The sequence below is a fragment of the Rhipicephalus microplus genome, chromosome 8 (genome assembly GCF_043290135.1).
Source record: "Rhipicephalus microplus isolate Deutch F79 chromosome 8, USDA_Rmic, whole genome shotgun sequence".
In the NCBI taxonomy this organism is placed as follows: Eukaryota; Metazoa; Arthropoda; class Arachnida; order Ixodida; family Ixodidae; genus Rhipicephalus; species Rhipicephalus microplus.
The window spans coordinates 44640984-44666885 of NC_134707.1; the positions used below are offsets into that span (position 1 = coordinate 44640984).

A 25902-nucleotide genomic window follows, 5' to 3' on the forward strand; every position below is an offset into this window, starting at 1 on the left:
TAGGATGGCCCAACGTAGCTTCCCGTTTCCTAAGCTGGGTTCCGGGCAGACAACTTCGTCAGAGATGAACCAGCCTGCCAACTTCTTTCTACTAATGCTCGAACATGGCACAACGGTTCAGCTCACACTGGCTTCACGTGAAAGTGAAAGCAGGAAGATTGACCAGTCACGTGCTTAGACAGATAGAGATGGTTGACGAGGAAGTGGTAGTCATTCTAGAAGCGGTTGAAGCAGCGGCGGTGGCAGCATGTTCTGTGGTATGACATCAAAGACAGGCTTCAGCACTCGATGAAGCTCGCTTGACCAGGCCACTAAAGATTTCTCTTTGAAATTGGTTAAAATGGTGTGTCATTGGCCGCCGTTTCAATTAGTGGACTTGCCTTGGTAAAAACTCAAAAGTGACTTGAAGAACACAAGTCCTCTTGTCGAAAACTTTGGCCTATTGACACTTCGTATGCGCCAACTTTCCTTCTCTTCAAGCTTATGTTCCCCTTCAGCCAAACCTAGCAACCACTTAGCTGAGCTGGAGCTAGCTATAAGATGACGAGCTTCACTTGGTCTTAGCCTTGCCTCAATGAGGGCAATCTATCTACAATATTCAAGGATAAATCGATAAGATGCAATATTTCTTGAAAATCCTTGCTTTTTGGTGCTTCTCTTCACAGAGACCCATCAGTCATGTCACACATGTGAGAGTCGCAAAATGAATGAACCACGCAACGGCAATGTTCCACATGCCTACAATAAACAAAGGGTTAATCATGCTGAATTAAAGTCCTCTGTAGTTTATCAAATCCTGATAACTTGGAGTCATATATAAATACGAAGAAAGCGCGGTAATATCATCACACGTTGCCAGGTCTGCTCATGACATCTTTACTGAAGAGGTTTGTCTGCCGTAGGGCCGCAGCTCAGACCAATACGCCCAAGAAACAATCGAACAATGACAATGATAAAAACAATGGACGTGTGTCAACACGCTCTCTTTGTCTGTAGCTTCCTAGAAAACATGAGGTTATTTTCCCAGTGCTCTTCGACAGAGCGCATGCTCGTTGACCACCTGTGTAAGTACACATGCCGCTTCTAGAAAAGACATTCGAAATAGCGGGTTGTCCTCCTTTGACTCTTCTCTTCTGCATGTCGTCTTTAGTGCAATATCCCTTGATCATGCATAGTGAAGCCTACCAAATTATTACTTTGACCTATAAAGTTATCCCATGTAGGTACGCACATACTAAATGTATGAATGACAAGACCACCGCTGCAGCTGTAACCAATTACAGGAATTGTGTTATAAAATTATGGAGTTCGTCACTAAATAAATGAGTTAAATGAAGGGCTTCCAATTACTATAAAACGTGACAAGTTACGAGTGATTGATGAAGTGTTACGTCTTATGTAGGTGTGCGTGGCAAGTATGGGCGTAAGAGTATATGTGCCAGAGTGGTTAATTCGAGAACAATACCACGGATCCAGAGCCGAGAACCTATAAAACCAAAGAAAAGATATGAAGGTATATTTAATGACTGAGGCTGCTTGCAGGTTATCTCAGAACGCTGGCATGGTACTCGAATGCTGCCGCATGTATTTGCTTAGCAATATCACATCAGTATCGCACTGCTGAAAATTAGATGCACATCAATCCAGTCCACCATCATGCACACACCATTGAAGTACATGAGTCCACCATCATGCACACACCATTGAAGTACATGCGTTTTGTGTACTTCAGTGCACGAAATAAAGAACGGCCTGGTTTTTTAAGCGCAGTATATGTTCGTAATATAGACATACATTGCCAATTCATGTGTGTTATAATGTGCACGCTGGGGAGATGAATCGTTGGATCATATATTCCGGCTGAATAGAATAAACGTAGGAAGGAGAATAGGCCCACCGTGAAACGCGTGCAGTGTTTCTCAGAGTATACGTTAAACGGAGCATCCTGCGCAGAGTGTGACGCTATCACACTGCTACATGCAGGGTGTGTCTTGCACAATACGAGTTACTCTCAGCAGGACTGCAAAGAATACAATAAAGGAGCGTTGGCGCAGCGGTCTGAAAGCTTATGTGCTCAAAGCTACAATTGTTATTTCAAATGTATCTTGCAAACTGCATCCAGTGTAACTACTCTGTTGTTCGCATAACAATATTCCAACACATGGAAAAACAGTTCTGGATACATTACCTTCCCCATATTCAGAAGCTGTGTGCGGATCAATTATATGTCCTTTCAATAGCTCCCCAATGTGTCTTTTTTGTTTTGCTTTTACGTTTTAACCATGTCACCACCGCTGCTTAACAATGCTTTTTTTATTAGAAAGTGCATATTCGCGTATATTTAGGCATGAAAATAGATATCCAAGAATGCGTGGCAATTCCAAGCCGGGCTTTTTTAAGCCCAGAGGGTGATTGCCTCACCACAACTTAGCAATGCTAGAATACACTTCCTTTTTAGTAAAATTAACATCCGAGTCGAATAGATATAGCCCTTATAGGGCCAGATACACATTACAAACAGAAACACCGCTTTTTTAGGGTTCTTTTGGAACATTAATGAAATTCGTGTTTCGTGTGGACTATCTTGTCATTAACCAGACACCTTCTCTGGAAGTATGTTCATAACTTCAGGACGTAAATGCGGATCTTTGTTTCGACCATCATTCACACAAATATTATCGGCAAGATTTGGAGTTGTGTGCTTACACGAAAGCCAACATTATTGTTAGCAGGCAAATTGATTGTCACATAGGTATCTCAAGCGATTTCATGAGCCAATGCTTATAATACATGTTTAGATGTCCTTTTTTCAATTTATAATTGTATACAACCTGTGGCGTAGCTTGGAACTGCCCCTCAACCTCGTAAATTTTCACTTCACATGTTTACACACACGTACACACACAAACGTGCACACGAGTACCAATAAAACTCAGTTGAACCCTTCCATTAACCCCGAAAAAAAATTTCTGGATACACTACTGCGGGCTGTACATCGGTATTCTTCTAAAAAGTAATCTAGCAGAAGACTTTTCGCGAAATTTCGCCGTTGTCTTGTCTGAGCATAAATTTTCAGACAAACAATGATGTTTACTCGACCTGGCCTACGATGCGAAAACATTGTGACATGGCTATTGTTTTGATTCCATAACTAAAAAGACTGTGCAAAACTGTCAGGCCAAACTTGCACGTAGTTCACTAAAAATTCAACTAATTGTGTGCTTGTAGAGTCTTGTAAAGCCTGATGATGATAATAGTGAACAGTAATGGCGACATCATTGAGGCTGTATATATGGTTATACATAATTGAGAGAAATACTAAGCAGACGTTTGACCCCAGGAGACTTTTACATAAATGATAAGTATAACGTGCAAGACGAGCAGCTGAATATGCAGTAAATGTAGAAAAGTGTGTTCAAGTATTCACATCAATTATGTCCGATTTTACAGAATAAGTTTAGCTTCGCGAATCACCATGTCCTGAAAACCAGCCCATTTTTTGCGAAATATAATATGTTAGGCGAGAAGAATAAAAACAGAAGTTTCCAATAGGGCGGAACGTTCTTTTTTTACTGTTTTGAATCCCGAGAAAATGGGATTTTACGAGATCCCGCAGCATAATTATTGTATCTGACAAATTGAATGTTTTGCTTATTTGTTACGGGAAATTAAAGTGTATCAAATACTGTAACTCTGTATTTTATTATGAACATTGGAAGCAAACAATGCGGAGAAAATTCTTTTTGTGTATTTATGATTCAGTGTATATATACTATTTCGGTTTGAATCTAAAAGCCATACTTTATAAAACTTGGAAGGGCGTGTCTACACATGAACTTAAAAACTGTGACAAGTGCAATAGGACAGAACAAATTCAAATGCAAATGAAAAAATGCAAGTGGAGGACATATCTCGAAAATAACAATATTTTTTTTTACATGCAGCGTTCGGAGAAACAATTCTTCACCAATATATCCTGCATGGGCTTCTACATTTGTGCATGGGTGGGAAAAGTAAAAGGCATTCTCGAATATTCATTCTGCGACAACTGGAGGACCTCTAGAGAAGGACATGCCTGGAGCGCATTCTTGTGTTCTGCTGCTTGGAATGCTGGCAAGCTTTTGTGCGCAAAGCGAGCAGTCGGGCGGTTGGACCAACCTCAAGCATCCAGATAAGCCAAGACTCCGCGCCCGAGCGGAGTACGCCTACCGCGAGCACTATCACTGTATGTGTGCCTTGGAGATACATGTGACATTGGCTAAAAAGCAGGTATGTGTTGCGTAAGTTTGGTAAAGTTAGAGTTACCTGGCGGAGTACGCCTACCACGAGCACTATCACTGTATGTGTGCCTTGGAGATACAAGTGACATTGGCTAAGAAGCAGGTATGTGTTGCATAAGTTTGGTAACGTTAGAGTTTGCGTGCCTAAACATCAGGTACAATCAAATACAGCTGGGTTTTGGTTAAGCATTTAAGCATGTCTTTCATGATCCTAATGACAACACAGGGAAGTATATATATATATATATATATATAAATATATATAAATATATATATATATATATATATATATATATATATAATAAAGTCTTCTTTGATTCGGCAGTAATATAGGCGCTCAAATAAAGTAAACGAGTGAACGAAAAGCGAGGTTTCATTGGCTAAGTGGTGGGCGCAGACTGTCCTTCGTCAGGGCATTCACTTTGTGCCCTGACGTCCCCCACCATCATTTGAGGCAATGCCCTTTCTGCCACAACCCGTTGTCTCGTCTTAGTCTCAACGCGGTTCTGGGAGACGACCACATGTTCACCCGATGGACTTTTCGGCGCACGGCCAACCATCGACCCAGTTGCTCCCGTTGAGGGGAACCAGGTCATATTGCCCGCTATTGCCATCATGGTGATTCTGGGTTCGAAAACATTTCTCGTCCCGCTTCTTTCCACATTGAAGACCGTCATGCTTAGGACGCTTATCAACTGTCGAAGGGCCAAGCGTATCCTCCGCTTGGCTAGCGATCTTCATCACTTGAGCATCACATTTCTCTGAATCTTGAGAGCTACGAGGACGTCACCATAAGCAGTTCGCCTAGGCCGCGCCGGGGAAAATAACATCTGTTCGACCTCCCGGGGCAATGTTTCCTGTCGCCGAGACCCTGAAAAGTACGCTTTACCACCGCAAGCACGTCGCTGTTGATGACAGCAATACCGGCACTGCATTTTTGGGGGTTCTCAACATGGCCACTATTGCATCAGATCACCAGTGAGCCTTAACTTTAACCACTTATTGATTATTTCGTAGGACGACGTCAAGACACGCCGCGATGGTTTGCTAGAGGACTGCATTATTTTTGCTTGCTGAATGATGTTCTCTATAAAAAACACTTCTCTCCAATCGGCAGTACGTGCACTTGTTCGTCGTTGCTGCATTCTTTCGAAAGAAATTGTAGAAACGTGCCATGATGAAGCCATTTCTGGTCGTCTAGGCTACACACGAATACTGTGCAGACTGCAATGCCACTACTACGGGCCATATCTTCTTGCTGCTTTTAAACATCACGTGCAAACTTGCACCGACTGAAAAAGACGCAAAATGCCTCTCGGCAAACCAGCCGGTCTCCTACATCCTGTCAAAGCACCAGAAAGGCCGTTCGCCCAGATTCGATTGAATCTCATGGGCCCAGTCCAAGCTTCCAGCACATGAAACAGATGGATTATTTTGCCACCAGTTACCTCTTCCGTAGGACGGAGACTAAAAGTATGCAGCGTGGCACTGCAGTAGAAGTCGCCCAGTTTTTAATAGAAAGCATGGTTCTTCAGCATAGCGCTATAACTGCAGTTATCACAGATACAGGAACTGCTTTCACTGCATGACTTTCAGAGATGGTTCTCAGACTCAGCGGTACAGCTCACCGGAGATCAACTGCGTGTCAACCACAGAAACGTTCACTGACGGACGACTCATTGAGACCCTCACAGACATGCTCTACATACACGTCGACCCGAACATAAAAACTGGATTCAGATATTAGAGAGTTTTCGAAAAGAGAAAAGGTCTTTTCGTATGGATGCTTTGGGTCAAGCAGGAGCGAAGAGTTTTCGAATAGGATTTTCGGCGCTTTGGATAATCACCCAATTTTTGCTCATGTCAAGTGAGATGGTACCGTAACACTTGTTTGACGTGAAACATTTGAGGCAAGCTTTTGGGCTCCCGCTAAATTCGAGAAATAGCGTAGCCAACTCAAAACCAAAACGCGGTTTGGGTGTTGCGCATGTGCAGTGACCTTGACGCTATTTTTTCGGGGCCCCAAACGTTTCGGGCCCTCATTCAACAACTACCTATTACCGTACGTGACCTTTGCTTACTATACCACTCGTAAAGAAACTACGGCAATGACACCGTTCGATCTATGGTCGCGAAGCCACAGAAACGTTGGATGATATGTTGGTGCATGAGTGTGACGACGTTCATACAGACGCCGAAACACTTACTCAGCGTGCCGAGTAAGCAGCTCACGCAAGAGCGCATCTGTCATCAGCAATATCAAGATGCACAACGGTACGACTCCCGGCACAATTTGTTCAGCTACACAGCAGGCGACAAGGTATGGGTCTGGATTACCATACGTTGACGTGGACTGCCTGTTATACTGCCAAGACGATGCTTTCACCCATACAGTCACCTGACGCGCCAACGACGTGAACTATACATGGTTGTTTTCGACAGTGACCATATTTCTAAGCGTCGAAAACATTTACCCAAAGTCGTGCACGTCGTGCACGTCGTGTGGATGGAAGCGTATTTGTCCATATCTAGTTAGTTAGCACCCAGTTGCCGTGTGGTGGAGACCAATCCATACGCCAGGTCGAGCGCCTATGCTGCGCGTCGGGACGATGTCTCATTCGGAGGGAGGCAAATGTCACGTACTTGCGGCATAAAAACGATGATACAGTTATTCATGAGCTGTGAGGTACAATAGAAAGAACGAAGATAAAAAAACTCGCTTGCGCGTTTTATTAAAAAGGGACCAAGCTACCTGTATTTTTCAATCTCTGCGGCAAGACCTTTTTTGTTGACGGCATGACAGCGTGCACACACAGACGCATTACACACACACACACACACACACACACACACACACACACACACAAGTATAGATATTGTGGGCATTTAGTATACCAATCCCCTTCATCTGTACATTATCATCATTATCAAGTGTTGCTGATGCATCCTTATCGTTGTCACGTATCATCATCGTCTTGGTTCGTTCATCTCAGCTGTCGGCAGCCGGTTCTTCGGGCCTAGTAAAGGTCTTCCAAACCAAGACTTTATATGTGGTGGAGCATGCTGTTAGATCCCTCGTCATCCTCTCGACCACTCTATCCCCTGGAGCTATGTTCAGGTCGCCACTTGGGCCAGGTGTCCTGAAATATGCCGCACCAAGAAAAGGTCGGTGCTGCAACCGTTCCCACTCCACCACCGCGTGCTGCGCCTTTTCACGTCATTAACAGCCTCCAGCGTGAGCCCCATCCCTTCGCTGGTATGCGCGGGGAAGATGTGGAGGAATGGCTGGACGATTTCGAACGTGTCGGCGCTGCTAACCGGTGGGATAACACCTACAATCTCGCTTACGTGTCATGCTACCTCACGGGTGTCGCGAAGACGTGGTTCCTCAACCACTTCATCGACGTGCCCGACTGTTCAGCCTTCAAAGATCAGCTTCGCCATGTCTTTGGCACACCGACTGCTCGGTCGGCTCTCGCAAAGAAAGCTCTCGCGGCTCGGAAACAGCACATTGGGGAGTCGTATACATCCTACATCGAGGATGTCCTTTCACTTTGCCGCCGGGTTGAAACCCCAATGACAGAGTCAGACAAGGTACGCCAGCTTCTTAAGGGGATTGCACCCGTCGCATTCAATGCTCTTGCAATCCAGAATCCGGCTACTGTTGCTGATGTTGCGACAACCTGTCAGCGCGTCGAAGAACTCGAGTCTATGCGCCTACAACCGGACAGTGACGCGGCCCGTATTAGGGCAGATCCAAACCTGCGAGACACAATAAGGGTGATTATACGTGAAGAATTAGAATCAATGGGATTCACACTACCTTCAGTGTGTGCCATTCAGTATTAATCAACGTCATTGCGGAATGTCATCAGGGAGGAGCTCACGTCCATGACCCACATGGCCGACCTGCTGCCCACTGTCGCTCGTACTCTCCCATCGTTCTCGCATGCCGTCGCCGCACCATCAGGCACTGTTAGCTCGACGTCGCTGCCACCAACGTACGCGTCGGTTGCTGCCGCACCTCCTAGAAGCTTTCCCACGAGCTTTTCATCACCACCGCCTGAGCCATCATCTGTCCCTCTCACTGCTCTCTCTCCCGGTGCATCTAACACAAGCTACTACCATCCTTATCGATCGACCCGCCCTACGTGCTATTATTGCGGCTATCGTGGTCACATTTCACGCTTTTGCCGCAAGCGCCAGAAATATGAGCGCCGAGGGTACGACATACGCGAACGAGACTATACCGCAGGAGCCTTGTACCAGGGCCGTCGTTATTCGTCACTGCCGCGTCGTCTCCATCTCCGCCAGCATCCGGTGAACTGCGCAGTAGTTAGTCATCGATCAACCAGACGCCGTTCACCATCGCCCTACCGTCGCTCCTCTTCTCTTCTTCAGCCTGCTTCCCTCGCTTCTGATCGGCATCCGGAAAACTAAGCGATGCAGTTTTTGGAGGACAAACTGCACTCCAACACAGTACTCCAATTCCTCCAGCGCGCCCTTACAATATGATTGCAGTCTCAGTTGAGGGAGTGCACGTTGATGCTTTGGTGGACACTGGGGCTGGGTTTTCTATTATTCGTGCTGATTTGTGTACCCGTCTTCGAAAAGTCATGACGCCTTATGATGAACCAACACTGGTTACAGTCCAGGGAACAATGATTCGCCCATCCGCTCTCTGTACTGCCCGTGTGCTAATCGACGACATTCTTCATCATATACAATTCGCTGTGCTATCCCCGTGCTCCCACGAACTCATTTTAGGCTGGGACTTTCTTTCATCTGCTTCCGCGGCTATTTGTTGTGCACAACGTGTCGTCCAACTCACTGACACAGACCACTTGCTTAGTGACGAAACCTACAGGCCACTTCGACTCATCGCTGCTGTAGACATCGAGTTACCTCCAAATGAACATCAATTATTCACTGTTTTGTCCAACGACGTTGACTCTGGTGACATTTTGGTCACTCCATCGCCCTGTTGCCTTAATAAAGGCATAGCTCTCGCATCAGGTGTGGCTCGCTTTAACAATGAAGCAGCTGTCCTCGCTGCTACGAACACCACACCAGATAAAATTTTACTGCCTCGGGGCACTACTGTCGCCTGCGTTGCCGATCTGGAGCCTGTGTGCGTCGTGCCTCTTATCCCTGCCTCTCCTAAAGGCCATCCTGGAGATCATGCTGCTTCCTTGGCCTTTACAGCAGCCATCAACAAAGACTTGACAGACTCGCAGAAGTAGCAGCTGCTTGAATTGTTGCAAAAGCATGCAAACTCTTTTGACGTTCATTCATCCGGCCTGGGTCAGAAACCTGCTACAGCACATCGTATTCAGACCGACGAAACATCCATTGTGCATCGTCGTCTATACCGCGTCTCCCTAGCCGAACGAAAAATCATTGAGGAAAACGTAGACGACATGCTGCAACGGGAGATAATCCGACCCTCAACCAGTCCTTGGTCGTCTCCAGTGGTTCTGGTGCGTAAAAAAGACGGTTCCGTACGATTTTGCGTCGATTACCGAGCACTCAATAAGATCACTAGGAAGGACCTATACCCCATGCCACGTATCGACGACGCCCTCGATTCCTTACAAGGTGCTGAATTCTTTTCAAGCCTCGACTTGCGTTCCGGCTATTGGCGAATTCCCATGCACGAAGACGACAAAGAAAAAAAACTGCGTTTGCAACCCCAGACGGCCTATACGAATTCAATGTTATGCCGTTGGATCTATGCAATGCGCCCGCAACTTTTGAGCGCTTGATTGACATCGTGCTGCGTGGGCTGAAATGGAAGACTTGCCTATGTTACCTCGATGACATTGTTGTCTTTTCATCGACGTTTCCTCAACATCTGCAACGCTAGGACGAGGTCCTGACTTGCCTTGCGGCCACTGTTCTTCAAATTAACACCAAAAACTGCCATTTCGCCGGCAGATCCATCAAGGTCCTCGGTCATGTTGTGAGCAAGCACGGAATTCGTCCAGACCCTGAGAAAACTGCTGCGGTGCTTCGCTTCCCTCGCCCTGACAAGCCGAAAGATTTGCGAAGTTTCCTTGGTCTCGCCTCTTACTTTCGGCGTTTCATACAAAACTTTGCCTCCATAGCCGCACCACTCCATAAGCTACTTGCTTCTGGTACGCCCTTTCAGTGATCTCAGGAATGTGAATCGCCTTTCGACAGGTTGAAGAGTGCCCTCACGACCGATCCTGTACTTTCTCATTTTCACGATGGTGCACCGACCTTCCTCCATACAGACGCTAGCGGCCACGGCTTAGGAGCTGTCCTCCTCCAGCGCGACAACTCTTCGCGAGAGCGAGTCGTTGCGTACGCCAGCCGCGTCCTCACCGCAGCCGAGAGGAACTACACGATCACCGAGAAGGAGTGCCTCGCCATCGTTTGGTCAGTGCAGAAATTTCGTCCCTATCTTCACGGCCGCCATTTCACCATTGTGAGCGACCACCACGCTTTATGTTGGCTTTCGACACTCAAGAACTTGTCGGGACGCCTTGGCCGCTGGATTCTACGCCTACAAGAGTATTTTACCATCGTATGCAAGTGTGGCAGGAAGCATAGCGACGCCGATGCTCTTTCTTGCTGCCCACTACCAGCCCCTCCGCTCAGCGTTTCCGCAATCACTTTGCACAACGCACCCTCGGAGTCCACGTCTACGGTGGTTTCCTCTCTAGCCTCTATAGACCAGCTGCCTTCGGGCGACCCGCGCGATTTTTCTTCTCGACAGCTGGCTGACCCATACTGTCGACGTATTAGAGGCTACCTCACTGGCAGTTCCCGTCCACCTATTGCGAGGCTCCGTTGCCAACTCTCGCAGTTTAAGCTGGACAACTCGGTGCTGTACCGCAAAATTTACCATCCTGACAGTCAGCGCTGGGTTCCCGTTCTACCCCGATCGCTTCGGTCCGAAGTCCTCAGAGCACTTCATGACCATCCGACGGCTGGTCACCTTGGTTACCATAAAACCTACGATCGCCTTCGAAGTCGGTTTTATTGGCCAGGTATTACCACTAGCGTAGCTCGGTACGTTGGGTCCTGCACTACCTGCCAATGTAGAAAACTACCCACATCTGCTCCAGCCGGTACACTACAGCCTTTTCCATGCCCAGCCACACCATTCGAAGTTGTAGGCATCGATCGTTATGGCCCCCTTCCAGTCAATGCTGCTGGAAACCGATGGATAGTAACAGCCGTTGACCATTTGACGCGCTACGCCGAGACGGCACCTGTCACTACCAGTTCAGCTTCTGAAATTGCTGACTTCATCTTGCGAGCCATTATACTGCGTCATGGTGCTCCACGTGTATTGCTCAGCGACCGTGGAAGGGCCTTCCTTTCACAACTAGTGAACAAACTTCTTCGCGCCTCTGGCACAACTCAAAAGACTGCCTCTAGTTACCATCCCCAAACTAATGGCCTCACTGAGCGATTCCACCGCACTCTTGCTGACATGATCGCCACCTACATTTAACCAGACCACAAGAACTGGGATGTAGTTCTACCATTCGTCACTTTCGCCTACAATACGACTATTTGGCGGACAACCGGCTACTCATTATTTTACCTAGTTTATGGACGCTCCCCTACTTCTTTCCTGGACGTCTCCTTCTTTACCTGCCATGCGGATTCATCTCTATCCCCTTCAGAGGAATAAGTTTTGCGGCTCGCAGAGTGCCGCCAACGTGCTCGTATAAACACTGAAGCCCGACAGCAAGACAGAAAGCTGGTTTATGATGAATCGCATCGTGCTGTATCCTTAGAACCTGGAGACGAAGTGCTCCTTTTGACGCCTATTCGCACACCTGGTTTGTGCGACAAGTTTCAGCCACGATTTATAGGGCCGTACACTGTTCTGGGCCACAAGTGGCGTGATGCCACTTGTGGCCCCAGCAGATCACCGTTATCGAACTACTGAGGTCGTCCATGTCTACCGTATGAAGCCCTTCATGCGACGTTTTTTGTCCCCTTGACTTGCCACGGCCAGGCTGGCCGCTTTCACGTGGGGGGAATCAGTGTGGGCATTTAGTATACCAATCCTCTTCATCTGTACATTATCATCATTATCATGTGTTGCTCATGCATCCTCATTGTTGTCACGTATCATCATAGTCTTGGTTCGTTCATCTCAGCTGCCGGCAGCCGGTTCCTCGGGTCTAGTAAAGGTCTTCCAAACCAAGATTTCATAATATATATATATTGAAACAGAAGAACAGGCAGAGCTACTTATGTCAAAATTCACGCATCTGGAAATAAAACAGCAGACAAAACACAGAGCAATGAAGCGAGTGATGGAAAATTCAAAGGATATTCCCAAGAAATCGAAGCGTAAAGATGCGTGGCTGGAAACTATATGTCCCGCCAGTCATGCTTCCACAATATATATAGATCAAACTGAAACTTCCCGCTAATCTCGTTACAGTAGCACCAATGTCATCATTGTGGTTGACCTGTCAAGCAGACCTGTCACACATGCACAAATAAATCAGGTACCGAATAGTCTAACTTTATGTCCCGCTGGGGAGAAGATCCCGAGTTCTAGCTTTATTAGGACCTGGACAACTTATCGAGAATATTGCCCCTAAATGAATATTTTCATGTCCGAAGCAGAAAAACAATAAACCAACCATACATAAATTATGAACTCTGAGTGAAGCACGATACAAATATTTGCACATGTAAATTTCAGCGGTACAAGGGGATATAGTGACACAATCTGAAAAAATGTCAGCATATCCATAGAGTGAATGACGGAGAATGAGGCGAAGCATCCGTCCGTCCATTCGTTCTTGCTTCCGTCCGTCCATGCGTCCGTCTGTGTGACCGTCCGTGCGTCCAATCGCCCATCCATGCGTGCGTCTGTTCGTGCGTTCGCACGTCCATCCATGCATCCGTACCTGCGTTCGCCCATGCATCCGCCCCTGCGTCCGTCCATGCGTCTATCCGTCGGTGCAGTAATCCGTGAGTCCGTCTATGCATCTGTTTATGTTAGTTCGTTCATATATTAAACACTCTAAGTACACCATCTCGGATCTTTTCATGCACCGCCATCCAACCGACATTCCAAGGACTAAACGAGAGGTGGCACACGCACACTTTCTTATGGTTTGCACTTCTTGTCTACTTCCCACCTTTAACCACCTCAACTTTATGGTATATACTAGATCACTGTATTCATGGCACAGTGGCTCAACGCTCGCTAAACCTTTCTAAAACCAAATAGGTTACGCCCAGTGAGTATAACGTAGCAATGCTTTCTTGTCAGATAGTGCTCAATGTACATGCCAATGGCTGCTAATGGGAAATGAGAGACAGGAGAATTCGGCTTTAAGTTAACGCGCACTTTACGAATTTTTTATTGTTCAAAAACGCACAGGAGAAATCTCCCAGCGGCAACACCTAGCAGGTCAAAACGTAAGACTCGTTACACACTACGACTAGGACTATGACTAGGACTACGAGGGATGAACGGGTGCCGCTATAAGAAGCTTCGCCCCTAAAACACTACCCAACTCACTGCCATCAGCCTACAGAGGAACGGGAAGCTTTGCACAGTTTATGTGACAGCCAGAGCATCATTGTGAAAACCGGCTGGTGTAGATGGCGCTGTAGTTGTACTCTACATGACTGACTACATTGTATAGGGCTTCTTCAATTGGCAAGTAAAATTTCTACAAAGGACTCACTTGTGATAAAGAAGCCTTCCAGAGAAGCATCAAAGACAATTCAGTGCCTTCTGACGTTAAGTATGCAAAATGGGTAAGGTTACGCATGATATGCATAATATGATGTGACCAGGCAACATCTTTCAAGGCTCCTTCAATTATGTACCTACCATTGAAAATAATAACCTGGCTTACCTATGCTTCCAGAAATGGCACCTCCAGTGAAAAAAAAGTACTTAGTTTTGCTGATTATTGCGTTAAGCCCATCCCAGAAATATTTCCGTAATAAACTTAAGACACTAGCCACTTCTTCTGCAAAGTCCCAAACGTTGAGGTAACACCAAGAAGGTATTCAGTCACCATGAATGTTTCATATCTGAAAACGAACATTCCCCACACGGAATTGTTCGGCAGCAAGGTCGCCGCCTATGGAGGAGAGAAATCGACGAGTGAATGTGATGAAAGCGGTTTAGATGTGGTATTGACGCTCATCCTAAAACATATTAACTTTAGATTCAACTCTGACTACCACCCACCGGTCACTAGAACTGCCATAGCTACTAAGGAGGCCCTTTATTACGCAAATGTTTTCACATATGTTTTCACTGAAAACTCACCATCCAAACTGATACTTCGCTGACGTTTTCTTTGATGACATATGGTTCAAGCAAGGGATGGTCAGCATGAGCTTTCAAAATTCAGTTTTGATTTCAAATGCTCCTCCGATAACCTTCATGCACACATACTCGCACGACAAAGTTCTTTTTCTGGATGTCACTGTATCAATCAGTAGAACCAGCAAGATGATTTTGCTCAGGTCACTGCTTGATCTCTCATATTTTTTCTCAAACTCTATATAACTTTCGAAATGCAACTGCATTCAGATTTTCTTGTACACGATTTCAAATTAGGTGGTCGGGAGTACTAATATGACTCCATTTTTCTTCCCTCTACAGATAGTTTCTGCTATAAGATACTTCCTGCTGTTCACTGCAAAATGTCACCATGGTGTAAGTCCCAGTATGCATTCTGTCGCATATTATGCACTAGATAACAGCATAATTTAGACCCTGATAATAAATGGAATATTTTGATGTAACAGTTGCATTCTATTACTCATTCACAGCGAACAAGTGGTCATGATTGGATACAATAAATGCGCAATGTATAGCCCGGTTTCGGTAGCATAATCATAAGGCTGACTGATGCACGAATTGTTTTTCTTGGTTAACTATTTTGGGACAAACAGTACACCAGTGGAATAACACACGCAGTTTTGACTTTAAATACAATATTTTTACAGTTATCTAGTACCGCAATAATATCGATTAATCGACCACCCGTAAGTCTGAAAGGCTCGTTGGTAATGTGCATCAATTCAGAAAGTGCGCATTTTTTAGTGATATTTCCCATGACTGGCCATAACTGACATGACTGGCTAGATATGTTGCATTACAGATAATTTAAAGTACCTTTTGCAGAATACTTTATGGAATAAAACACGATTAGGTTAGGGTGTTGGATGATTTAGAAACATCGTATTTGACTAAAATATCCCTAGTGGCCTCTGGTGTTGGAATCTTTTCTGCGTGTGAAGAACGAACCAAAAGAAGCGCCGTGAAAATTTTGAGTGGCGTAATTTATATAGTTGAACTGTCATGACGCAGGAGAAAAGCCAGAAATAAAATATTCTGTCTTGGAAACACTAATATTTCTGCTTTTGACAACCTCCCTATTGATGTAAAAGCTCACGTTTTTCTATCAAGGCGTCTAGTATGAACTGCTGCTATCGTTCCTTGAAAGTTATTCCTAAATAATACCTTCACTTGACAACAAATGTTAACAATATTGATCTCGTCTGACGGTAATGTGTGCCTTCTAGCTTGCTTTTGGAGATAACCAAAAATATTTGTGTGTTCCGTGAGCCCACTATCTCCACAAGTAGGGCTATTCCGAAAATCGAATAATAATATGTACCTACGACGCGAAATAAAAAGCAAAAAAAACTACAGCACAGTGCAAGCACCTAGCGAAGTATCATTTCAGGAATATCTAGTTGCTAATATTAGATAGTAGCAGTCAATTGTGGGCCAAGAGTTTAAAAACACTCAATTGTACAATCTCACTACGTTAATGAACATTAACGTGCTTTTTCGTGGTATGGTGAACAGAAACAAATTTCATAATTCATACAGCAAAAGGGGCAAATTAAAGGATTGTTCCTCTTTGCTAGACGAAATAATAATGAGAACTTATAACAATCTCATGAAAGGTACAGGGGATATATCTTGAAGGATTTGTAATTCATATCATATTTACGGGACATAACATGAAGCACATTTTCGTTGGCATTATTTTCTGTTAGTTCTCACTCGTCATGTGACATGCATACTTGGCAGTGAACAGCTACTGATAATGTGAATGAGTGTACATTTGTACGTTTATATTTTCGAAGGTGATGCACATACATAAAATGTCTGTTGGCAGGTTGGCACAGTTTTATTTGCTGTAAAAAAAGCCTACGGTTTTTGAAAATGCGTCTTCTACCACTTCTACTTAATCAATTGAAGTGCAGAATCAAACACGCAAAGATGTATTAACCAAGTCCTTAAAATAAGTTTCTTTTGGTCGTGTAGGATTACCATATTGTCAAATGATTAAAGTAGCGAAACGAAAGCTCCATTGACGCAACCACCATAATGCGTAGACTGACGTCACTTTTAACCCTTATTGTCGGCTGTCTCGTGAAGATGCGAGGAACTATTCCACTCATGATAAGAAGTGGGATCATCGCATTCCGCAAATGTTGTGCGAAAATGCAATCTGAAGATGCACAACTGAGCCATTTTTTTTCTCTCTCTGCAGAAAATGGAGAAGTGTGTTGCCCTCGTCCGGATTCCGCCGGTCATAAAACTGCAAAAACGAGAAGTTTCCAAGTTTCGATGCTTCTGAATATTGGAGAGGATGGTCCGGACAAAAAATTCATTCATGATTATGAAGCCGACAAATATTGCCTTCGTGTTAAAATATATATGGCCTGCATTTTCCACTCGCATGCATTATATGCATCGCTTATGGGATAGCGAAAATCGAATACCGAGTCATATCAAGGGCACAAAACATAAATATGGAATATCTGTTATAAACCTATTTATCTCTATAGGCTGGAATATTTATAACTCTGTGCGCCTTCAGCTCTCTGGCGTCAGCCATTGGGCATATTAATTATTTGTGTCGCATAACCTAGTATTTGATATGTCCTAGTTATTTTGCGAGTTTTGCGTCACAAAGAGTTGTAACAATCGTAGCAAAGCCTTCGAACTCTTACATGGGTCGAACTCTTGAGTACCTTCAAGTGCGGCTTCCCAACAAGAGCGCCGCTCGCGCTGAGAGCCCATCCGTTGAGCGATTGAGCAGGAAATAGCGGAGGTCATTTCTGCTTACCACTCTCAACAACCTACGGCTTCTGCGCCCCTGAGTTACGCCCAAGTGGTCGCCAGACTGCCTCAAGTCGTTCCAGCACCCACCCATCTGACTTACGCTGAAGCTGCCGCTCAACCTCCATCCTTTGCAGCGGGTATGCCCGCTACGTATGTTCATGCAAGTCGAAGGAGGTTTTATTTATTTATTCTCCACTCCATTTTTATTCTTCTAGTTACTTCAAATTCGTGGTTTGGCTCCGCGGTTATTACCTGCCTTTAGTAGACATAGTCTTTTACAACTTGAAGTGCACTATTAACTATCTCAAAGCGCTGCTTTCTTCCGAGGTTGTTGTACATTACTTTCGGTTTTGGTTTATAGCATTTGTGAAATACTGATTGTCTCAGAGAGCTGTGTTACTGTTGATAAGCGTTCGTGAAAACCATCTTGTTTAGAATAGAAAAGATCTTCAGCGTATCAAACCAAATATTCGCTAAGGACATGTTCCAGTCGTTTGCACGTAGTAGATGTTATAGAGCTATGACGTTAATTATTTACTCTTAGTTTATCTCTGGCGTTAACAATATAAACCACCCAACCTATCAACCAATAACCCGGTAAGGGGCCCATTTCTTGAGGTGCTCTAAATATTTCAATTAAAAAGAAGACACTCATTCCCAGTAGCGTTTTAGAAAGGCATTCAGTATTTTATCGGGCCCAGAACTTTTCCTGATATCTAGATAAAGCGAGAGCACTGCAACTCTTTCTTTAGAAACGATGACATCACTTCTACGTAGTTCATTTACTTGAGGGTCTTCAACAGGACATTTACGTTTGGTGGAAAAAACACTGACACAGTGGTTGTTAAATGCTTCAGCCATTCTTACTAGTTAACGACAAACTGCCCCACTGACTAATACACTATATATATTTTTGACTTTGAATAAGCCAAGTACCTCCAAAACTTTTTAGGATTGTGAACCAAGTAATAATCCAGAGTAGTTGAAAAAATACGTTCACGCATTCTTCAATGAGTATGTCATTTAGTTCATTAGAAATTCGGAAGCGAAGAACGTTTTTAGTACAGTAGATTATTGAATAATTAGTTCTCGTGTGACTAATACTCAGTGTGTCAATGTGACACCAGGTTAGAAGTTTATTTGAATCATTCTGTAATTTTAGCGCTGAATAGTCAATTGATTTATTAGTGGCTAGTATTGTAGTGTCATCGGCATAAAGGAAATGTTCACAGTGAGTAACTCAAAGAAAAGAGTGATTCATATAAATTAAAATTAAAAGCAGGCCATAAAGCACCTTTTAGAGACACCTTCAATAATAGTACAAAATCTGAAAATGTAGTGCGAATATGAACAGCCTGCTGTTTGTTAAAGCGGTAACTTTTAATGTGTGTTAGGACAAGTCTAACAATTTAAAAAGACATGAGTTGGGTTTCTAGGATTCTTTGGTTAATTGAATCAAAAGTTTTAGTCACGTAAATCAATATTGCTCTAGTTAGTTTACCAGAATTATTAGCTTTTTATTCTTATCAGTGAAAGATAACGATGTGAGATTGGTTAAGAATGCAGGTTGGAAACCAAAGTGATTAGGAGTTTGAATAAAAAATTTAGACAAGTGATTAGTGATGCATTTCTCTACGCATTTCCCTATTATTTCAATAAAATTTGATAAGTTAGCAATAGGGCGATAGTTAGATATAGAAGTTCCCTCGCCTTTTATGAACACAAGTGTTATTTTGGCCAGTTTCAGCTGCTATGAGAAACCCTGCCTTGAAATTAAATTGATAACGCGGGATAGATCGATGGCAATATGGTTCGCAACTAACTCCACGTTGAATACGTGAACTCCATCGAGTCCAGCACAGGTTACAAGATTACGAATAATGCTCACAATTTCATTGTGATCTATTGGGGAGAAGTAAAATAATCGTGAAGAGTGGACCTGAGATTTATTCAGCTATGGAGGTTGAATAGATGCTTTATTGCAGTACAATGAGTTGAAATCATTCGCCATGTCATGTGGCTGATCTAAGACATAGTCAGCCATTTGATGCTCAGTGATATTCAATTCGAACATGCTCAAGTTTGAGAAGGAGTTCTTTATTAGCCATTGTTCTTTAAAGTTGTTGCCGTCAGGCATGATTTGTTTCTAGTAATAAGTTTCCATCTGCGTTTAGCAGTCTATTATTAATATAAAATATATAGACAGTAATGATTTTTCAGTTTCTTAATGGAAAGACTCGTTTCACTTTGTTGCAAAAGTTTTTTTTTTGCGCATACGTGCGAATAGACTGATTGTTATCCAGAAATAGTGGGGAGCTTAACAGATTTTCTTGCATCTAACTACCATGACGCTATCATGAATGCACTTGGAAATGCAAGACGAAAGATAATAAAAGCTATGTTGGCATCTGTGCGTGCTTCTTTCTCTTCTTTTTTTATAATTATAAAATCTTATAACTCGGTTATGCATGAAGCCTTCATATGAAAAGTAAACAGGTTAAGGATCAGTAATAGTTATCTTAATAACAGTGTTCAGGCGAAAAAAAAGTTAAAAAGAACAAGATCAATGAGTATGCTACTGCGCCCAGAAATACATCTGGTTGGAAGTGTGATTACGAACTCGTATCAAAAACCCTGGTAACAATTTTAATACTCCATGCGAATGAGAGTATCATCAAGTGAATCAATTTTTACACCACCCACAATAACGATATTCCTACATTCACAAGGTAACGTCTCAAGAAAAGCGTTTATACTTGAAAGAATCTCTGAAATTGATGACAAAGGCTAACTTTAGATGGTTCTAACGGTAAGTTTACAAACGGGTGAAGACTAGTCTAGTTCTATTCAAACAAGTTCGCTCTTACTGACGGTAATATGAAGGTCTCATCTGTGTTTATAACGCAAAGTAGATGAAATAAAGATGGCTGTTTCGCCATGAGTACTTGATGTGCGATTACAGTATTTTGACAAATATCCTTGTAAAGCGAACAAGTTTTTATCTTCAAGTAAAAGACGTGTTTGTTGGATGCAGACGAGGGAAAAAAGTCTTGAAGTAATGTAAAAGATTGTTAATTTGTCAATTTCATCATAATTTCTTTTTAGACATGCGCTCTAATGGGAATTCATGATGTTCTAGAGGTGTTAAAAATGAGTCGAAATTTCTTATACTAAAGTAACACGACATGATGAAGCGCGGTATTTATTGAGTAGATAAGTTACTATATAGGTGACTATATCTATCGAAAGACAGAAGGGTCAGTTTTGGTGAGTATGCAATACACCGTATACTTTAGTTACATTGCCTCGCCTTAATATAGCAATGGTCCGAGCAAAGGTACACTCAACCCTTTTCTTTATTGAGAAAAAGAGCTTTCGCGAACCCTTTGTTATCTGCCGTGAGGTGGTCATTTACAAACAAAGGATAGTAACGAGGGCCTGGGAATCCGAAATTATGCGCGTTTAGTTTGGCTTTGCGATAGTTTCTTAGCCATTTTCGTTCCTTATCAACCAAAGAAAAGCGCGCGATATGCTTTTATTAGAGTCACTTTTAGTGGGAACGCGATGAATGACATAGGTGCTGAATCAAAGACATGCAGTTGATTTCAGTAGCCACAGCTTTTACTATGGTTGTGCAATCTTCCCCTTAAGAGCACAATATGTTTTTTTTTTATTTCTGCCTTGTCAAGTGTCGAGTATTATTCCAGTTCAGACAAACGATTAGCTAAAGCTTAATTTTGTTACTTTAGCGACTTGTTAGAGGCAACTAATGTGGGATTCTCGGAGCGTCAACAAGCACATCGTGACCACTGACGCCTGACAAGAGGCTTTGCCCTTCACACTTCAGCTTTGCTATACGAAGTTTAAATGCTGGGAGTCTGGTTTCGAATAGCTCAATCAGTTTACAGGCTATTTATTTAGGTTTACTCTCAGTTCAGGCCAAAAGCTGCTCAATGCGCTTCGCCAGCTCGACATTTGGGGGAATGTGTGTAGGCAACCAAAAATAACCAGCAAGCTTGTGTATTGCGCTAGTAATGACAAAACTAAATCACTCATAGCAGCAATCACGGCCACGCATGATACCCGAAACAACAGCAAAAGACGTTCACCTGCACAAGCGTCAGAAATCCTTTCGTATAAGTGCCGATACGTAGGGTCATAACTGTGACTGCAAAGTGACGTTGGGCGAGACGGGCTACCGCTTTGTGCCGGAACATGAGGTGGTGATCGGCGCAGTAAATCTGCGCAGATTATTCCTTATCCGCCACCGATACCAACGCTCGTTTTCGTGCAGAAGGTACGATAACAGAGGGCTCAGTCAGGTGGCGCCGCGGGCGCAAAAATCTGAAACAGTCGGTAACACAGGACCGAGAAACCGGCGCGGCCGTCGTCCAACAGCACGCTGGATTTATTCGGTGTCTTCCGAAAGCCCGCGGAAGCGTTGAAAAGCTTTTAGTGAAAGGGTGACCACTGAAACATACGCGCTAGCCGTAGCACAAGGTGTGTGGCCCACATCTGCTGCGAAGAGTTTGAACATGTACGCGGCGGGATTTTCTCATTACTGATGTCATTACCAGCGAGTCGAAATCGACGAACCATCTTACCATTCCATAAACTTTTTGTTGCCTCCAGGTGATGGGGTGATATAGGGAGCAAGCAATCATAGGCGGCTAAAGAGATAGATAGATAGATAGATAGATAGATAGATAGATAGATAGATAGATATATAGATAGATAGATAGATAGATAGATAGATAGATAGATAGATAGATAGATAGATAGATAGATAGATAGATAGATAGATACATAGATAGATAGATAGATAGATAGATAGATAGATAGATAGATAGATAGATAGATAGATAGATAGATAGTGTGGAATATAGAATTCATTTTAAATGCAAATATCAAGTAATAACTTATCGCAACGTCTTGCATTACAAATATAAGTAAAACCGCCCACTTACAAATTCACAACAGAATGCTGGGTACATTTGGGAGCGTCAAGTGAAAGAAGGCTAAAGCCCCGTTTGAAACACGTTTTCAGCTATCAAAGAAAATTCTGGTGCTCTACATGGAAGAGTTCATGCTGGCCACAAAATTACTATCATATGAAGTAAAAGTGGCAGCTAAATTGTCTGGGCCCTAGCTTGTCTCTTTTTGGAAAGCACTGGTTTCATAGAATACGAGCAATCAGGAGACTGAGAGAGTTTTCATGCTGCCAGTTTCCTACAACAGAAATCTCTGTCCTGTATTAGAGCTTGTAAACTTATATCATTTTTTTCAAGTCAAACGTTTTTCAATATGGAATCACTTTGCAACAGAAAAGAATGACGTCTGGATTGATTGCTGCATAAGCCATTGTTTCAGCGATTTATATGGATGAAACGCGATTGGGTTTGAAATGCGAAGCAGTTCTTAGCGAACTTCGGTGACATTAGGTCTATCTATCTATCTATCTATCTATCTATCTATCTATCTATCTATCTATCTATCTATCTATCTATCTATCTGTCTGTCTATCTATATGAAAACGAACCGTTTTCAAGCACACACCAGCGTCGTTTACGTGAGCATGAAGACTGAACTGCCATCAATGAAAACGCGGGACTACAAAAGAAGCCAGTAGAATCCAGGATTTAATTTTTAACAAGCAAGATCTTTGCCTACGATTATTTACGACCTCGCTGATACAAAATTCATGAATAACACCGCAGAAAACGCAAGCCTGCGCATAATAATAAAGCATGCACTTCGATATCCTATATATGGCAATCGATGTCTTTGAGGCCATATTGGTCCTGGAAGAGCTCTCACACTTTGCAAAAAGATGGCAGCACTCCTCAGGCAGACTTTCTTATTTTGAACTTTGTGCGTTATTTAGAACGTGGTGCGATCTGATCAGTCGTTGATGAATCCACAGTCTTTATTGTAGATGCCAGGCGCCATGTATGGCGCCTCATTGCGTTTGCAACCACTATAAGCCCACGAACGATAGTTTTGAGGGATAAATTTTTACTTCTTTTATTTTTCTCCCCCGTGAACACTACTACATGTAGCCGGAAGACTTCCCAATGATACTCGGTTGTTCTTTGTTGCGTTCGAAGCTGCATCTTGCGCTCAAGAGAATGTAGGGCATAGGCATACTCTTGTCGTATACACATCAGCACACTTCCTTGAAAAAATTTGTCACCATATTGTGGCTGTCAAAGTGTAGCGAACCCATTCACAATAACTGATAACACTTACAACCACCGCCTTTTCGAATCGAAAGCACGTTGCAGAGATGGAAACCATTAAGATGAAAAACGCGTGGTTTTATTCACTCTGAATGATGTTGGTGGTAGCAGTAATAAAGTAAGCACGTAAACAACAATAATATCGAAGTATACAGAAAAAGTATATCCCCGAAATGAATGCGTTTTCGAAGGGAATATTCGATAGCAATTCAGAATATTTTGCATTAAAAAAAGCACACTCTTGGGGAGTTAATTACACCATGTTTTTAGTTACATATTCAGCCGTCCTAAGCAAGAAGAGGGCCGAACCTCTGTATAAAAAATAGAGGTGTTTTCTCGGAAGGGTTGACAATGTGAACGAACTAAAATTTGATAAGAAGTAAAGGCAGCAGCTAAATCTTCTGGATCCAATCTCGCGCAGCTCAAGAAGACACTTTCATTGAATGCGATAGATGCAGAGACGAAAACATCGTGCTGCCACACTCCTATAAACGCCTGCTTTGTCGTGTATCAGAATTCAACCTTTGCGATAAGCGTTCACACCATTGTAATAAAAGAGAACACCGTCTGCATTGAATACTGCGTTAGTCCTCGCTGAAGCAAGTTATACTTAGCAAATCACGAGTGGCTTCTCAGTAGCCGCAGCAACAAGGAGTGTCAACAGTGCGTTTTAAATTTTACAATAACATTTGTTTTAATATTATGGTTCACTTTGTGATGCACTTAATGTCTCAAAGTAATTCTTCCACAGATGTTCTTTTTTCTCTACTGAGACTCTTGCTGTATTACTTTCCTGTATTAAAACTATGTCCTATGACAGGCTGGGCCGTCTTGAAGAGATCTGTATCTGAGATATATCCTAAATACTCTTTGGGTATTTTGTAGCTGTATCGCAACACGTTTCACAAGACCAGCATCTGTACCCGTATTTTGTTACATTTTAAATTGTATCCTGTATCTTAAGATATAATATACTGCGGTCGCAATGCTATACTAACGGAAACAATACAGAGCAGCTTGAGCATCGGATCCTGCATTAGTCCTCGTTCAAGCAATTTATTTTTGGCAAACCGCGACAGGATTCTCAGTAGCCGCCGAAGCGAGGATTGTCAAAGGTTTGTTTTGGTCTTCTTTGAAATACTATTGTTTTATTTCCAGTAAACTGCTCATTTTGCACTAAGTGGTAACTTGTAATTCTCCTCCTCCCCATGGACTGAAACCCTTTCGGTATTACTCACGTATGTTAATTTATGCCCTCAGATGCCTATTTTTTTTGTGAATGTTGTTTCCAGGTATTGTAGGGATTTTTAGCACAATAAACAAGCTACCCAGAGCATCACTTGTCTTTGAAGATCATCGACAATCACGTCCAGAAATAAAGAAATAGAATAATAGGCTGACAGGTGTAACATATACAGTTTCAACCTCACACTCTGAGTTGTCGTCCAACTATAAATATTCGGCCGGTGCACGAGCTTTATATACCTGAGAAAAATTCAAGAAAACAGTGGACCTATTGTTTGATTTATTCAAAACAAGCGGTTATTGGTGGTTGAAGACCTAGACTTTGGGAAAGAAGACAACAAACAAATATACATAAAGCCACCAGACCACAATGCACAAGACGACAGATCACACGAAGTTGACAGTGCGAACAGAATAGACCATGCGAATAAAAAATGAATCGCGAAAAGCAACACAGAGATTTCAATCCTACACGGCACTGCAGCAAAGCATGTATTTTGAGATTGATACCTTGAACGCTGGCAGTCTTCGAGGCCAAAACCTTCTCCAAAGCACTGTTTCTGATTGCGGCAGTGAGATGGCAGCACTCTGCAAGGAAGCTTGCTTGAAAGGAAGGTGGGGAGCGTTATTTTTATCTAGGCGCGCGGCCTGTTCTGCTGGCAATGATTCGGCACTTTTGATTGCCGACTCGAGGTGCACGTAATGCGCATCGTTCGGCATCTAGCAGCGATAAGCTTCCGCGCTTTCGTTTTGCAGAATACAATTCGTCTTTATTTTTGTTTTTTTCTTCTGCACCGCTGCCGTCTGGAAACTTTCCAACAAATGTCGATTGTTTGGCTGTTTTCTTGGAACCCGCGTCAGCCGTCAATGCTGGTGCAAAATAGATCATCATCATCATCATCATCATCATCATCTTCTTCTTCTTCTTCTTCTTCTTCTTCTTCTTCTTCTTCTTCTTCATCATCATCATCAACAACAACCTGACTATGTCCACTGAAGGACAAAGGCCTCTCCCATGTTC

General features: G+C 43.2%; 1 protein-coding gene across 1 annotated transcript; it reads left to right on the plus strand.

Annotated features, from left to right (window-relative positions):
* The first annotated feature begins 1014 nt into the window (after window positions 1-1014).
* On the plus strand, window positions 1015-19810 carry LOC119165796 (uncharacterized). The gene is made up of 4 exons (XM_075871659.1): window positions 1015-1064; window positions 3945-4269; window positions 14914-14967; window positions 16823-19810. Exons 2-4 carry the CDS (start codon window positions 4072-4074, stop codon window positions 16907-16909), a joined length of 339 nt encoding a protein of 112 aa, XP_075727774.1. The 5' UTR covers window positions 1015-1064; window positions 3945-4071; the 3' UTR covers window positions 16910-19810.
* Window positions 19811-25902: the final 6092 nt, after the last annotated feature.